At 36.2% G+C, this 18,312-nt stretch overlaps 1 protein-coding gene across 1 annotated transcript in view; it reads right to left on the bottom strand.

Moving 5' to 3' along the window:
- ACVR2A (activin A receptor type 2A) overlaps positions 1-18,312 on the bottom strand; it is a 35,615-nt gene that overhangs the window by 1,520 nt on the left and 15,783 nt on the right. Inside the window, exons 4-9 of the mRNA XM_068967419.1 lie at positions 12,518-12,661; positions 10,275-10,418; positions 8,910-9,055; positions 7,151-7,265; positions 4,632-4,770; positions 66-196 (exon numbers count right to left, since the gene is read on the bottom strand). Coding sequence (XP_068823520.1) covers positions 66-196; positions 4,632-4,770; positions 7,151-7,265; positions 8,910-9,055; positions 10,275-10,418; positions 12,518-12,661 — 819 coding nt within the window. The remainder of the gene's footprint in view (positions 1-65; positions 197-4,631; positions 4,771-7,150; positions 7,266-8,909; positions 9,056-10,274; positions 10,419-12,517; positions 12,662-18,312) is intronic.

The following is an 18,312-nucleotide window of genomic DNA, read 5'->3' on the forward strand; positions in this document are numbered from 1 at the left end:
AATCATTCCTCTGACGAGCATTTTTTTTTCTTGGAAATTAAAGTGAAAAGCTAACGATAACTTACAGCATGTTTCTGCCAATAATCTCTTAAAACAGGCCTCTTTTTTTTATGCACAACAACTTCCTGCATGTCTTCAAGAGAGGGATGCTGGCCAATTTCTTCCTCAAATGGCAGCATGTATTCATCTACAGGTCCTGAAATGTAAAAAAGGGGAAAAGTCATTTTAATTCAAATCATCTTGCCTTCCTAACTGAAACAAGTTTTCTAAAGCATACTTTTACTGCCTTTTCCTAACTGTCATATGCTATAAGGACAGGACTGGAAAAGGTCAGTTTTCATTCCAATCCCAAAGAAAGGCAATGCCAAAGAATGCTCAACTACTGCACAATTGCACTCATCTCACGCTAGTAAAGTAATGCTCAAAATTCTCCAAGCCAGGCTTGGAACTGTGAACTTCCAGATGTTCAAGTTGGTTTTAGAAAAGGCAGAGGAACCAGAGATCAAATTGCCAACATCCGCTGGATCATCGAAAAAGCAAGAGAGTTCCAGAAAAACATCTATTTCTGCTTTATTGACTATGACAAAGCCTTTGACTGTGTGGATCACAATAAACTGGAAAATTCTGGAAGAGATGCAAATACCAGACCACCTGACCTGCCTCTTGAGAAACCTATATGCAGGTCAGGAAGCAACAGTTAGAAATGGACATGGAACAAACAGACTGGTTTCAAATAGGAAAAGGAGTACATCAAGGCTGTATATTGTCACCCTGCTTATTTAACTTCTATGCAGAGTACATCATGAGAAACGCTGGGCTGGAAGAAGCACAAGCTGGAATCAAGGTTGCCAGGGGAAATATCAATAACCTCTGATATGCCGATGACACCACCCTTATGGCAGAAAGTAAAGAGGAACTAGAAAGCCTCTTGATGAAAGTGAAAGAGGAGAGTGAAAAAGTTGTCTTAAAGCTCCACATTCAGAAAACTAAGATCATGGCATCTGGTCCCATCACTTCATGGGAAATAGATGGGGAAATAGTACTGACTTTATTTTTGGGGGCTCCAAAATCACTGCAGATGGTGACTGCAGCCATGAAATGAAAAGACGCTTACTCCTTGAAAGAAAAGTTATGACCAACCTAGACAGCATATTCAAAAGCAGAGACATTACCTTGCCAACAAAGGTCCCTCTAGTCAAGGCTATGGTTTTTCCAGTGGTCACATGGATGTGAGAGTTGGACTGTGAAGAAAGCTGAGCACCGAAGAATTGATGCTTTTAAACTGTGGTGTTGGAGAAGACTCTTGAGAGTCCCTTGGACTGCAAGGAGATCAGTCCTGGATGTTCACTGGAAGGACTGATGCTGAGGCTGAAACTCCAATACTTGGGCCACCTAATGCGAAGAGTTGACTCACTGGAAAAGACCCTGATGCTGGGAGGGATTGGGGGCAGGAGGAGAAGGGGCGACAGAGGATGAGATGGCTGGATGCATTACCAACTCGATGCACATGAGTTTGGGTAAACTCTGGGAGTTGGTGATAGACAGGCCTGGCGTGCTGCGATTCATGGGGTCACAAAGAGTCAGACATGACTTAGAGATTGAACTGATAATGACAGGAGAGAAACAAACGCTCAACTGTAGTTACAACCACAAATTTTAATTTAGAAGAAATCAAAATGTAATTTGGCATGTAACACTGCTAACTATTGTAAGGAGCTCTGTTATTGTATGGAGCTACTGCATAAGGAATACCTACCTCTGTATATAGGACACAGGGAACTGTGGATATGTGCATATTAAGGATATAACATCTCTGTAAGGTACCCACTCTCCTGCAATTCAGATCAGACTATAAACAGTATTGCTTTCCTTTCAGTTCAGTCCGTTATAGCCATCTTTATTCTGACATGCCCTAGCCCCCTACACAATCATATAAGGAGGTATGTATTCCAGAGGCACACCTCTACCTTCACAAAAGCTGCCAAATATTTAGTTTAAAAATCACAAGTGGACTGTATAAACAGGGTTCCCAACAAGTCAGAATGGTGCCTTCACAGAAAAGCAAGATTTATTCTACAATGTAATTTTTTTTTTAACTTAGGCCTACTCAAATACAGAAATTCAGCTAGGAGTTAGTAGTAACTAATAATCAAGAAACACTTAACGCTGACCATAAACTATATTCCATTTTGTCTTCAGAGTACAGGTGGCATTACCCTATTTTACAGATGATAAGTTCAAAAAAAAGTTCCATAATTTGCACAAGGGCATACAGCTATGACGTAAGCTGAATCCACCTCAGGATGACTCTAGAGTCTGAACTGTCTGCCCTTGATGGGAAACTGGTCACTAATGAGCAACTTCAGTGACCAGATACATCTGTATATAGATAACAAACCCTGTGCAAGTTCTCAAAACATACCAAATACTGCATACAATTATTAAGTTAACTGGATCATGAAGGAGGCTATCTAATTCAACCCTATCTAACTGTACAAATACTTGATGGCTGAATAGTCGGGCTCTGCTTGTGCACTTAAGAGCACTGACATTCTAAGGTGTCTTATTACCCTCACTACTCTGAATGTGGTTCACAGGTCAGCAGCATTGACAGGCAGCTTATAAGAAATGTAATTATTAGGCCCCACCCCAGACCTACTGAGTCAAAATCTGAATTTTAAGATTCCCAGGAGTTTGGTTTGCACGTTGAAATTTGAGACTCACTAAACTAAACCATCAATGACTAACCATCAAAAAAATTAAAATCACTACTTTAGCGATGTTCACACTGTCCCCTGTAATTTCTGACTTGGATCAGAACTGCCTCTCTGCAGCTGAGTATTCCATAGCACATGCAAGGTATTTAAGAAATCTAAGCATCTATCCTCTTACTCCATAAAAACTTCCCTCATACAAAACAAAGCAACTCTTCACTCCTCCAAACTCCGATAATATTTCTTTACACTTCTCAGGTATTAACATTTATCCATGGCTCAGCAGGTAAAGAATCCACCTGCCATGAAGGAGACATAGGAGACATGAGTTCGATCCTTGGGTTGGAAAGATATCCTGGAGAAGGAAATGGTAATCCCACTCCAGTATTCTTGCCTGGAAAATCCCTTATACAGATGAGCCTGATGGGCTTCAGTCCATGCAGTTGCAAGAGTTGGACATGACTGAGCACATAAACTCAGAAAACATTTACCTACATAGACAATTCATACTTAACCTTACTCTAAAATTAACTGTCCAAGATGTATTTTTATCAACTGAACTGTACATTGTTTATCCCTCATAATACTATATCCAATTGATTTGCTTCAGAGAGTTCTTATTAGTCAAACTTTAGGCAATGTATTTTTCTGTAACATCTGCCATCTCACCTGCTTCTTTCTGCCTCCATAAATAACACATAATAAATGTGTTCATCTTCCACTTTGACCCAAAACACACTGAACAGGTTCTGGATCCACTCCTACACCAATTTTGGAAGAATGAATGGCTATCCATTCCTGACCACTGTCCACTAAATTCCCTTTAAAAGCACCTTTTTCCCAAGTCAAATTTCATATACCAGAGGTAGTCTGTCATACACTGAAAAACTATTACAGTACTCAGACAATACTCTTAGAACATAGGTTAAAATAGTTACACCTTTAAAAAATTAAAATTAGAAAAGAACAAAACATCACACTAACACTGGTTTGGGGGTTAGCAGTCAGAAAGTTTATCTTATATTCTGATATCCCAAAAAGTATAACAATTGGAGAAAAGAGACACACCTTCTAAGGAGCACTAAAGACAGTAACCACAACACTATAATTCCTTCACACCAGGAATATAACATGCAGGTTTACAATCAATCAATGTGAATACCTGTTTTTGAAAAGGATTTCAAAAATAAGGACTAGGAATCCCTTGGAACCAAGGTGATGTGCTAGAGAATGTAACATGTTTATAATGTCTACAGAAGATCAGACTTTCAAAGCTTTGAAGAGGCAGAATCTAACCTGCAGTATAATGTGCTCAGCCATGGAGAATAGAATGCTAATTCTATCTGTTGCTGAGGTATATGTTTCCATCATGCAAGTGCTGAATAGCTTCCCAGGACAATGTCTGGGAGGCCAAATCTACACACAGCTCTCACCCAAGAGCTGACTTTAACCCTTAGGTGTCTCAGGACCCATATGACCTGACCAAGGTAGCAGCCCTCTGCCTGAATCTGGATCAGCGTTTCAAATCTAGGCTCTATCACTCATCAACTTGCAGCTAAAATAGACAAGCTACTTAATTTCTACTTAAAATTTGAGTGTCAAATTCCTCACATACAAAACTAAGCTAATAATTACCTCCAAAGTTGTTTTAGGAAATAAGCTAAAGGTATGTGAAGTGCCCAGCAAAGCATCTGGCAACCATAATGAATCAATACATTTCAGTACCTTTCCTTTCCTGCCCTCCTGTCCCCTGCCTCCTGAATTTTCTGTATGCTCCCACTTCTGGGAGTCTACTTAAAAACAGCTGTGCTTTATAACATTACCTTTGAGAGTAATCAACCCTTTTCATAAATGTGTAGCAGGTACACACACATACACATACATAATAATCTTTTTAAAAAATATTTGTTCCCTTACCATCTGCAGCAGTACAGCGAGAAGCCAGTTCCCACAGGACTAATCCCATGGCGTACATATCTATCCTCAAAAATGCATCCCTTTGGAAGTTGATAGCACCCTCTAACACCTCTGGAGCCATATACCTTCGGGTTCCCACCTGAAAAAGATGTGAAAAGCAAATAGCAATTACTAACTTTGTGAACTGACATTTTATCATTCGTAAAGAGAATCAAGACCAACTGTGGTCTACTATCAGGTAAGATAACTAAATTTTGACCACCAGAATTTTATTCCATTTCAAGTAATACAACAGTAATGGAAACTGGAGGCAACCATGAGTAGGGTGTGCTTAAACACATAAAAGTACTATGCAGCTCTTAGAAAAACATGAGGTAGATCTAAAAGGACTAACATGTAAAGAGTTCTAAAAATACTAGAGGACGAAAACAGCAAAGAACAAAGCAGTGTATATAATAAGATCCCTTCAGGATACACTTAATAGATATATCAACACATACGATGCCGGTTTAGGCTTAGACTTTTTCCCCCTTCTAGAAGTAATCACAAACTGAAGAATGGTTATTTGTGGACAGAGGACAGAAGAGAAAAAATCTGTATACTTTTCGACTGTACACTGTTTGAAGTGTATCCTTAAAAAAAATACTCTTTTTGAGTATAACAATATAAAACATAAAGCAAATTAGCCACATAAAGGATAGATAAAAACTTCTCAAGTTCTATTTGCACAAAATCTATTTATTTGTTTCTTCATGAAATCTGTCTTATATTCTTTATTGATATCTATCCCTAATAGTTTGCTATTTCTTGTTAATGTAACTATGATTACCAGGCTAGTACAGCTGACTCTGGTTGGTGCTTGACAAAATTCATGTATTTAAAAAATTTCTGTGTGATACCTGGGTAGATCACAATCCACTTGAGTTTTAGTAGGTCTAGGGGGTAGCCCAGATATTAGTATTTCCAAAAGCTACATTATTAAGTTACTGTGAGCTACACTAGAAATTGGGCAATTACCTGTAAATACACATTTAACAAAGGTTATTAAGAAAAAAAAAAATATTGCTCACTAAGACCCTAAAGTTCAAGTTTCTAATTCACTTATTAATAATAAGACTTTAAAGAGTAACTTTCTCTATTTTGCCACTTTAAATAACTTAATTGTGCTATAAGCCAGCTTTTCCCAAAAGTCTTTTTTCCTATAGATAAATGTATGTCATCCAAAGTACTTCTATTTTTATGAAATGATGACATCACCTTTTTTTTAGTGTAAAATGTCCTCTCTTTTATCAACTGATGATGACAAAAGATAAAAATCATTTTTTTTCCAGTGTTCTTTGCAAAATATAAAATATTCAATAACATGCATTTGAAATATTCTGGTCTGTGAAATCTAAAGTCAAGGAATCAGTGATGTATTATTTATTATTATGCATACATGTAATTATGTATTATTGTTATGTATTATTATTTTCACCCACATCATATAACCCAATCATGAGGGCATTAAAAGATATGAATGAATCCCCTAAGTTTTGGGATGGTAAGTTAAGTTTATAAGGTACCAGAGGATTGAATTCTTTGGAAAACTTAAGTCTTAAAGTAATCAGCTCAGAAGTTTGTTCCTAGACTTCCTGCACAATCTCCCATCTCAGCAATACTCCACAAAAATGCCTTCCTTCCAAAATACATATGCTGGCAACTTTCTAGAATTATGACTGTTGACTAAATTCTTAAATCATTAGTCACTACTGCCAAAATTTGTTGTGCTGTGTTCTTGGAGGCCAAGAGCATACACTGGGAAAAGAGAAATCTGAGAATCAGGTGATCAAATAATTTGCATAATTTGAAAGATGAAGCAATGATTATAAAAAATCATTTGGCTTTGTAAGGAAATAACACCTTTTGGGCGAACTGTTTTGAAAACACCTTTCCTTGCCTCAGTTTCTGAGAATAAAACATATGGATATTCTTTTTCTCTCTGGCCTTCCTTACAGGGTTCTATTGCTGAGATCTCTGTATAAACTTCGATTAACTGTAGCTCACCAGGCTCCTCTGTCCATGGGTTTCCCAAGCAAGAATACTGGAGTGGGTTGCTATTTCCTTCTCCAACGATCTTTCCAAACCAGGGATCAAACCCAGGTCTCCTGTGATGCAGACAGATTCTTTACCATTTGAGCCACTAGGGAAACCCCAAGTTAAAGCTAGTGAGTTAATAATATTAAGAACTCCCTAAAAGAATGAGGCCTATTAAAATGTGTTAGATTCTCCTTTGATTAGTTTTAAAAATAGAGTCCTATAACATCTGAATTGTTTTAGATGAACTCCTTGATCTAAACTACCATATGAAAATATCTTCCTTAGCAACTTTAAAACTTACTCAAGACAGTTATTCTTGTATTAGATGCCAATTTAATAACCACCACAATAATTTTAGACCAACTGATTCCAGACCAGCCATCTAAGAAAATATGGGACAAGTTTATTTTTCCTTAAGAGTTTATAGTTATCATCCTTACCTGTCCATGGGTATCACCTGCAGACTTGCCAGCCTCAAACTTTAACGCCAACCCAAAGTCAGCAATGCAGGCTGTCAGATTGTTTTTCAACAGCACATTTTTACTTTTGATGTCCCTTGCAAACAGAAAGATAGATAAAGTATTCAAATTCAGTTTAAACAATTTATCTTTTAAATTTTTTAACTCTGACTAGGAAAAGAGACTATGTATGCTATTAAAAAAAGTTAATTCAAAGTATGAAATACAGAAAAAGGGAGAGGGAAAAAAGCTTAAGTAAAGTCTCCATATAGCTTGAAGCACAAGGGTACAATGACCAAGTCCTATCCACCACGGGACAATTGGAAGGAATTCTCCCCATAAAGCCATTTTATAAAGAGCTGCCATTCCAAAGATACTGTCCAGCTTTCATGTTATCTATGTCACTCCAATCTACCAATCAAAAAAATGTTTTTTAAGAATATAAGCATATTTCAGTTTAAAGTTAGAAACTCTCACTGAAACTTCAGTTTAAAAACCAAAATGAAAAATTTTTCAAATAGCAGGATTGGAGTCTTTTTGCCTATTGGCAGAGGCCTACATTTTAAAATAGTCCCTTATTTTAATGGTTCTTATTATAGTCATCAAGCTGGCTATACAAAAAGAATCCCTAGGCATGTTTACCAGATAAAAAATTTTCACCATAAACATACATGCTCCAGCTGGATCCTGGTGTTCCGAAGAGAGTAACCATTTTAAGGCAATCAGATCTCCTCCTCTACACTCCAGCCTCAACTAGTTCATGCCAGAGATAACTATACCCCAGGCAAACACATCTATGTCGTAAGCAATGGTTTAATTTATGTGTGCGGAAACAGAGACCCACAAATGATACAATATCCAGTTTTAGACTCAACCAATTTTTAGGTACCCTACTTAAAGTAACCTTTGGGAACTCACAAGGATTATTTCCCATAGGACTATGTGAGGCAAGCAAAAATTCAGGAAGAGGCAGTTAGACTGCATACAGGAAGATGAAGGGGAGCTACTTCAGAGGTGGAAGTCATTTAAGGTTTTCAAAATTGGAACTGAAATAAAACTAATGCTTCCCTGCAACCTAAAACACCAGCAGCACTCAATTAAGTATTAGTTCCAAGAATCAGTTAAAACAACCATCTTTAAATTGAACATAAGATGATAAACTGATCCTAGGTTCAAGGAAGTTAAATTATAGTGGAAAACTGAATCCCATGTTTAAAGGGAACTAATGTTTTCCCTTTAAGAATCTGACCGTTGTTGGGTCCAAGTACTATTTCTTCATGAAAAAGGAAATTTAGGCAACCCAATTATTCAAATCATGCCTCCCACCACCTCCGCTTCAGTAATGATCACGTGGTCATTCAAAACACAACCAAAAATATATTCGAAAATCTCTCCTTAATTATATCTTCTTATACCTATTTATAATCACCTTTGAAGTAAATCATGTTTTGAGGCAAAATAAATTTCTCCTTTGAGATAAATACACTTTCATTCTTAACTATGTTTTAGGAAATAAGACAAATTGAAACATAAGTCAATCATTAACCTTTGATAATGATGTTAATATATATCATCCAAAATACTTCCTGGCCAATCTCAAAGCTAATTTGAAAAACAAAAATCAAATGCCTCCAACAGCATGATTAAATAACTAGGGGAAAAATTTTGCCCAATGGTTTGAAAGTTTAAATAATAAACAACTACTGAATTATTGGGGAAAATAATATAAATTCAGCTCTACCTGTGAGATATGGCGGGTTTGTGGCCATCTTTTAGGCCAGGTATATCCTCATGTAAATATGCCAATCCTCTAGCCATGGTTTCTGCAATATGACACAATTCATTCCAAGAGACCACATTAGCCTTAAGAAAGTCTGATAGTGAACCCTAAAGAAAGGGGGAAAAAAAACAACTTATGTTCTTGATAAAAGCCATGTGTATATGGAGACTTTCCTTTTTACTTTTAAGAGGTTATGGAAGGCAACATATCCTTCCTTTCAGTGAATAATATCCAAAGTCTATTTCTTTCCAAATGGTTTTAAGTTTCATGTTAATAAACATTTGAAAGGAATACCACTAATCTTTCAAGGTTTGCTATAAGCATAGTCAGTTAATTTCTCATTTAGAAGACAAAACTTAAAAGAAATAAAAAATTATTGGAAATCTAAAATTCTAGAAAATATTTTAGAAGTTAAAATATACTGACTATAGAGATGTTATATCATAAGACTAGGAGAACAAAAAATTAAAACATATCAACTAACCTAAAGGATCTTCCTCTGGAGATCACTGACAACCTTTTGGTCAAGAATCAGAGAAATAAAAGAGCCACTTTTTTCTGACAATGATGAAACTGACTGGCAAAAATAACCCAATTTCCTACTTCATTAATGTGTACTTTCATACTAACTATGAAAGTAGAAAAATCGAGGAAAAATAGCAAATGTGTTTTGGTGGTAACTACCCTAAAAATTAGTGACAAATCAAACATCAGATAAATTTCCTCACCTTTTGTCACTAAGCGACACTGATTAAAGAATTTTAAGAAATAAAATTCAAGTTGAAAAATGGCTTGTGTAATAAAGGTGGATGGTAAATGGCGAATGACAACTATTAAGCATTAGCTATAACCCTGATGCTGGGAGGGATTGGGGGCAGGAGGAGAAGGGAACGACAGAGGATGAGGTGGATGGGTGGCATCACCGACTCGATGCACATGAGTTTAGGTGAACTCCAGGAGTTGGTGATGGATGGGAGGGCTGGTGTGCTGCGATTCATGGGGTTGCAAAGAGTCAGACACGACTGAGTACTGAGTGACTGAACTGAACTGAACGATTCTAAAATAATTATTTGTAAGAAAAGTAACTGCAGCACAAGAAATCAGGGACAAAAGACTGTTATTATATAAGTAGGGGGTTAGGCGAAAAAGTTGTCATCTTTGTTTTTCTATTAATATCAATTACTTTTAAAACAGGTTTTTATTTATAAAGATTAACCAGTAACACCCTGTTCCCAGAAAAGTAAACGAAGGTTTTGTAGCCAACATTAGGAAAGTAAGCCAACCCTGACCTTACTGAGTTAAAAGGGGGAGTATTGATAGTTCTACCTTTTCATGAAATGCTGTGATTAGCCAAAGATCCACATCAACACTGGTGCCTCGTTTCTCTGCACCGATGAACTGCAGTATGTTCTCATGCTTCATTCCAGGCAAACTATAGACTTCATATTCATTCTGCCATGATTGTTTATCCTAGAGTTAAAAAGAAAGAAAAATAAGGATACAAAGAACAAAGGCAAATAAACCATATCTAAGATATTACCCCAGGAAGTTCTAAGACAATTTTTTTTTTAAAGGCTAACTACCTCATGTGAAGAGTTGACTCATTGGAAAAGACTTTGATGCTGGGAGGGATTGGGGGCAGGAGAAGAAGGGGACGACCGAGGATGAGACGGCTGGATGGCATCACTGACTCGATGGACATGAGTCTGAGTGAACTCCAGGAGTTGGTGATGGACAGGGAGGCCTGGCGTGCTGCAATTCATGGGGTCGCAAAAAGTCAGACGCGACTGAACTGAACCGAACTGAAGTATTAAAAGATTCTTTGGTTTTCTTTTGTCTTATTTTTTAATAAAAGAAAACTCTGACAACAGGTAACAGCTCCATACTAAATGCCTGCCCTGCCCCATTCCCTCAAACATACTTTTTTGTGTCTCTAATTTGTAAATGTAGGAGTTATCAGAAATGCTGCACTTCTGAATCTTAAAAATGGCAACATGTTCCATAGACAAGTTAGTAACTACAATGTAATTTCATCATGGTGTGAAGTTACCTATGTTACTATTAAGAATAATCTCTCTGAGACATAAATTCAGGAGAATGACTTCATCTAAATAGAAAATAAAATTTTTTCGAAGACTAACAGTATGTCAAACATTCTTAACAAAATGTTTAGAATACCCTGCAGAGTCGATAAGAAAGCAATGGGGTATAAATATGCAATACAATAATTTGAAACACCACAGACTCACTTGTGCCTGCAAGTGATCCATGCCTCTTATGTGTTGTGTCTACTTCAAAGGATGAGTTTCTTTTCACAATGGGAGAATAACGAAAGAGGGAGGCATAATGGTTATGAACCCTCTGGATCCAAACTATCTAAGAATCTCTGGCACATTACATAATCATTCAGTTTCCTCATTAGTAAACCAGGGACTGTGGTGTCTGCCTCACAGGTTTGCTGCACTATACGTGTAATGTGTGTGGTAGTATATGTATGGGTAATACATGGATACGTATCAGTGTATACGTATATGTGTATGTATAGTACCTCTATCTGACACAATAGAACCATTCAATAAAATGTTAGCTGTGGTCATTGTTGTTGTTACACTTATGTTAATCCAAATGCGTCCTCACATGAAATAAGAACACTCACTGGCCCGATAGACTTTTCCTGTGAAAACTAAACTATACTTAACAGTATCTGCCTTGCTACCAAAAAAAAAGTAATAAACTTCTTCACAGACTGTAAGAAACAGGCTTTCAAGGAGGTAAGACGGCAAAAGTCTAGGTATATTCGACAAAGAAACTGAATTATTTTGGTACACGGAAGGTCTACAATACAGGTGCAGGGGAGCGGGGAGACCTGCATCGGAACACCCAGCCAGGATCCCAGTGCCACGCGTGGCGTTAGCCACAGGTGTGAAGAAACAGACAGGAGCAAAGGGGTCACCACAGACCTTCACCACGAATGGAGCAAAGCTAAAGGGTAACTCAGAGGTGTGTGAGGCCAGGGTTTCATGAGGTTGGCCTCTAAAACAAAAACAAGTCAACAGTAAACCAATTATTTGGAGTCAGCTGACTGCCTCTGAAAATTCACCGAACAAAATGAAACAATTACATCAATACTCAAAAGTAGAACAAAATCCAATCAGCCTAGTAATATTGATATATCTCCAAACAGCAATTCTAAAACAAAGCACACTACTCTTTCATTATTCTGCTTTATTTGCTTTTTCTGGTAATGTCAACGGGACATTAAAAATTAACCACTCAAACGATGAATTTTTCATTTTTAATTAGAATCATCTCTGCATTTGTGTACAACTTTTATTGGCAAAAATATGTGCATATACTGAAATTCCACCACTCCAAGCAAACATGACTGTTGTATGATTAATTTCTCAGATGAGAAGACAGACATAAAAGGGCTAACCATTTTCCCCAGTAGCACAAAACCACCCTGAAACATATGGCTTGTGTTTTCAGACTGTTTCTGATTTACAATGACCTAACCAGTTGCATCTTTTAACAAATATATGCATAACAGAAAACTGCAATAAACATACCTGTATTGGAAATATTTTCACAGCCACATATTCATTGAGTAACTGGGCTTTCCACACACAACCAAATCTTCCCCTTGCTTTCACTTCTAGTAACTGTAATGGCTTCAAACCTAGTAATGGAGAAGGTGGGGGTGGTCCTGGGTCCTACAAACAATAATAGTATTATTTTAAAAAGCAGCACATGATACATATCACTTCTAAATATCAGAAAAAAGTGAGTATACTAAGGAATCAATTGACAAAAATGGTAAACACATACAAATGACATTAACTTCAATCTTGCCAAAACAGAGTTCTCAAGCATTACTAATTATCTACAGTAATCACAAACCAAGGAGCTTGAATTCAGTTTTCATAATAACATTCAACACTATTACTCTCTGTATGTGTGTGTGATTGCTACATATACATAGCAATCAGGAGAAAATATCTTTTTGATCCAGTTTCATTAATTCTAAGATTTTCTGTGACCTTCCAGGATACTACTAATAGTATCTCAATTTCATCCAGTTGATACCTCCTTATAGAGTAAGGATTTGAAAAGTAACAGGACAGCGAATTATGGCTATGCATCAAAAACCCACCCCTCAAAATCTATTACTTTCCCCAATGAGTGTTTAGCTTCAACTCTTTTTCACTAATATCAGAAATACCCACGGCTATTTTCAAATACATGACAAGTAAGTATTTCAAATACAAAGCACATATAAAAATATGTAAGTTTGTATTGCTATAACCAAACTGCTCTGTTCATTCTAATTTTTCCACCCAGTAACACTTCATCCTTTTGCTTATAATTATTTCCCAGAATTGACTGAGATAGTATTCTGGGACTTAATGGCAAAGAAAATACAAATTATAATTCAGAAAATAAGTGGTCACATTAGATGATACGCTATGGTAAATGAAAGAGAAGTATAGTGCTGTAGTTAATTTTTTAAATGGAGCAAATATATAAATAGGAGTACAGCATCACCAGGGAATCCTGTACAAAGTGAAGTGCAAACCCTTCACAGAAAGCATTGTATTGGTTTAATATCTGCAAATAAAGCATGAGGAAGGAAGCCTTTTGGAAAGCTTCCAGAGATGTTTGAAGGCCTGGGCAATGAATACTATAAGAAGTAACTAAAATTTCTGTAGCAAGAGATTTTATGGCACTGGGTGGAGCCTAAGACACTCAGAAATTATGTCACCCCCTTCATCAATGCATGTTTTTCTGCCTTTACTCTCCCTTTAAAAACAAAACAAAACAAAACTCCTCTTCTAATGCCTCAAGACAGTTAGTGCTCCCTTTAGGCATTAATCAGCCCGAGTGCCACTCAAGATTTTTTAAAAGTTGACATCTACGTTAGAAAGATTCTCAGCAACAGAAACATTGCAAAGTATTAAAGAGAAAAAATAATGTCATTTCTTCTTCTGCAGTAGACAATCTTTCTAAAAATCCTTTGTGAATTCCTCTTTTAAAACAGTATGATAAACCAGAAGACTTCCTGTGACCCATTCTAACATCAGATAATTTTTTAATGTCTACAGAAGTTGCGTTTCCTTCACACATTCAAAATATGAAAGGTTAGTAGAGCTAAAGATTGTCTTAGTTAACAAAGTGATAAGTCAAGGAAGTCAAATGTAACCCTTAGAGAAGTATGGCCCCTCAGTGGGAGGGGAAACAAGACTGACGTTTACCAGTATCAAACCCTCCTTCCTTCCCTCATCCCCTGACTGATCAAGTAAGTCTGTAATAAGAGATCCCACTGATAGGGACATAGGACTTCTGTGGACGTGGAGACAGAGGGCAAAAAGCTGAAAACCACTCTTCTAAAGGCAAAGGAAACCACTCAGTCCTCAAAATTCAAGAATTATTGGATAACTGCATAAAAGAATAATTAGGCTAACTAGAGAGAAAAAGTTCAATTTGAAAAACTTTATAACTACAAGGTTAAAGTCAATGATTCCCTCATCTTTTAGAGAAAAGTTAGAAAAATTGAGTTTTCAAAGCAGGGATGCCAAAATTAAAGCATGCAGATGAGGGCTGAAAGCTGAAGAGGGAAAATAACCAAGTAAAAAGTAAAATGGTACTACACGTACACACTAAGATTTGTAATAACTTTTATAAACTGACTGATAATGTCTCTTTAGATAACGTACACATTATCCATTCTCTATTCTAAAGAGTACCAACCATGTGGATACGATCCAGTCTATAAAACAGGATTTAGATGACTTAATCCACATCTCAAATTAAGAATATATTAACTGTTCAAAATAAGATTTTAATGTAATATTAAACTTAATTTTAGGAAACAAAAATTTCCAATGCTTATTTTTACAATTAAAAAAAAATCGCTAGATGTTTTCCAAATGTATAGATAAACTTTTAGAAGTTCTTGTTAGTTTTCAAGACTCTACTTACAAAGTTTTGAAGCTACCATTATTTCAGTAAGAAATCTTAGATCACTCTCTTAATGATTATTACCATTATGGTCAACATTATATATTAACAGTCTGAAATATGCTTTGTCAAAATTACCTTAAGAAGCTTAAACTGACAACAACACAGGCCAATTTTTAAAGGGTGAGAAAAAGGTCTAAAAAGTCAGCACCTACAAAATGTCAGAACTTTTAGAAATATGTGTTTTTCAACAATATTCTATAATTCTTGGAAAGGTCAGGTTAAAAATGAGAACTCTGTAAGATTATAACTATAAAATCTATAATACCAATCAATATATCTTTTTGCTTTTCTAGTAAAAGATTATTAGAATATTCTTCTAATTCATACTTTTCAGCTCTTCATTACATTTACAGGAAGCTTTAACAGCTTCTCTTACATCTAGCTTGTATTTATCCTATAACCTAAGAATATTAAAAATGATTTTCAGTTTATTAGCATCATTTTACTAATTTATAAAAAACTCAACATTTGATTCTAGGAATAAAGATTTATACCTTTAAAATACATGAACACCTCAGGAGACAAATTCAAACTTAAACTTCAAAATGACAACATTCTAATGTTATCCATAAAACATGGCCTTGCCCTGCTACAGAGAAAAACCACTTCTGGAGGGACAGCTATAAGGACTACAGAATTCCTGAAAACTCCCTAAGTTCCAGTTCTCTTGCCAGTACCCATGCTATTTTGCCCACTGAAAAAGACACACATTAGAACATGGCTCTGATCACATCTCTTCTTTACCCCATTTGTATGTGAAAATTATGGCAGCAGAGGACATCGTGCTGAGAAGCCGCACAGAAATAACAGCGGCCACCACCCCAGCACCACTGCCCTGCATCATCCCTATAACCAAGAATGGACACAAGACTGGAAGCAAGGAGCAGTAAAGCAGTCTGCGACCCTTTTGCTCATTCTGAGTTCTCCACATGAAAGGCCAATTCTAATCTGAATAAAAGCCTTAAAACTTCCAGAGAGCAAAAGATCAAGTTATAATTCCTCTAGCCAGTCCATTTACTAAAGATGCCAAAGATGAAATAAACTACCTGAAAATACAGATTTCACATTAAAAGATAATGGATTCAATGAGAAAGTCAGCACCTGTTAAAAATGAGCACATGCTGACATTAATGACATACTATAAAAGTTAACCAATCCAAGGTTTTAAGGCTAAAAATTTAGCCACTAGGTGTTAACTTATAATCAACTAAAACAATCGTTTCCACATTTCACTTTAGATAAGTATAAACATTGTTAACAATCCTTTAAAACCCAAAACTAATGCTATGATAAAATAAATATTTTTAATATTGTAAGTGGAAAAAACTATAACATAAATTTATAAACTATAAAGGATGCACAATAAAGCAACCAACAAAATCTAAGAACAAAATGTTTAGTATGCATCCACAAAGTTCCACAGCTATAAAACAAACATCAATGCATCTTACCTCTATCATTATATGAAAGGCGTGCTTGTGAAGAAAAAACACAGGCAAAAGAAATTACGATTTATATCCAGAATGAAATGAAAAATGACACATCAGTTACAAAAGTGAAGGAAGAATAATGATTTCGTTTTTTAAAAGTTGGCAATGATCCAATGTATCATTTTTTAAAATGAGAACTAAGAACACTTTCCTTATGAACAGAGGAAAGTAGTATTTTTTTTTTTAATGTTGGACATTATCAGATAAGAGGTATTATATAGATGACTCTAGTATGATCCCAAGTTACTTGATCCAACAGACTTCAAGCCAGCAAATAAACTAAACCGAAAGTCTTAAATAATTTTTGCGGTTTTCTAAGAAGTTGTAGGGTCTAAACTGTAAAAGGGGGCGGGGGGGTGGGGGGAGCAATTTAATTAAGCAGCTATGGGTTGGAATTAGATTGTGGACACCAGAGGGCAGTATTGCCTTTAACAAAAACTGTTTAAGAGCAGCACAAGAAATTTTTATATAGCTAGACGAGTTTCTCAGACAGTTGTCTTCAGAATGTAGAATCTCCAACTTTCTGAACTACTGCATTCTCCCTTCATGGAAGATAGAAAAATCCTTACAGTGAGACAGAAAAACATTTCTGGTGCCTCTGTGGGTGTGTACAATATAAATAATACAACTAGGGTAAGAAAGTAAGATAGAAGAAGAGTGATCACAGTGACAGACCAGGCCACCGTTAACTATTTACCCAGCCACAACCAGGCTAAAGAAGTCAAGCAGTAGCGGCCCTGGGAAGAAATCCATGCATTCTTTTCAGATGCAGGACACTCAGATACTGAACAGGATTCTCATCTTCCTAGTCATCCCAAAATAAGTAAGGCCCCAATTTAAAATCAAGAGAAATACTGTCACGAGTGTAAAAAAGGCTTCAAATCCCTCCAATCACTGATTATATTTCCCCAGTTTCCAACATTTCTACAGAGAACAACAGGACTGACAAAAAAGAGTTGACAACTTGTTTATGTGTACCAGTTGCTTAACTAGTTTTTCTTGCTTCTTGATTTTCTCCTGTGATAATGATTCAGAATTATTTAATAATTCACCTAAAAGGCTTAGCTAATCCCACTATCAAAACATCTTCTCAGTACTCCAGAGTAAAATTTATCCCTTGAAAGGAATACATGCCAAATAAGTAACTAGGCTGTAGCTTCCCAAAGCTTAAACATCTCTCAGCTTTTGTTTCTATACCAGTACTTTCAGAAACAAAGATGTCACTGTGCAAGCAGGTGCCATCCATGCATCTTATCAAAAAGTATACCTTTGCTCAATACACCTCTCAACAAGAACAGGCCTCAATAGGAATCCAAAAAAAAAAAATTCACTAAAATACACAAACAGACGAAAAGCAACTGAACAAAATAGTCTGGATTCACAACTTGGAAAATGAAACCTGAATACCATGCACTGCAACTGGAGATAAGAGTGAAAACAAAATCAGCACATTAACGTCAAGTAATTAGGTTGCCAGATGAGAAAGAGACTTGCTGCTTATTCCTTAAGGGAAAAAGAAATTTAACTATTAACAAATATCAGAAAGGAATGAATAATATTTCTGTATTCATTCAACAAATCTTTGCCCAGCACCTAGTTTGTGCCAGGCACTGGCTACCCAGGCTCTCCTGACACTTACTATACACTGTGGGGAAGAAAAACTAATCAAAGAATCTTACTGATTAATATATGATCATAACATAAGAGCAACAAAAAGGAATTTGGTTACCGTGAGCATCTATAAGGAGAAACCTAACAAACACTGGGCAAAGTGAATAAGAGAAGATTTTCTGAGGAGAGCATCTCTGAGAAATATAACGTAAGTACTAGAGGAAGGCAGATTAGGTAGAAAA

This window comes from Capricornis sumatraensis, chromosome 3 (genome assembly GCF_032405125.1).
Source record: "Capricornis sumatraensis isolate serow.1 chromosome 3, serow.2, whole genome shotgun sequence".
In the NCBI taxonomy this organism is placed as follows: Eukaryota; Metazoa; Chordata; class Mammalia; order Artiodactyla; family Bovidae; genus Capricornis; species Capricornis sumatraensis.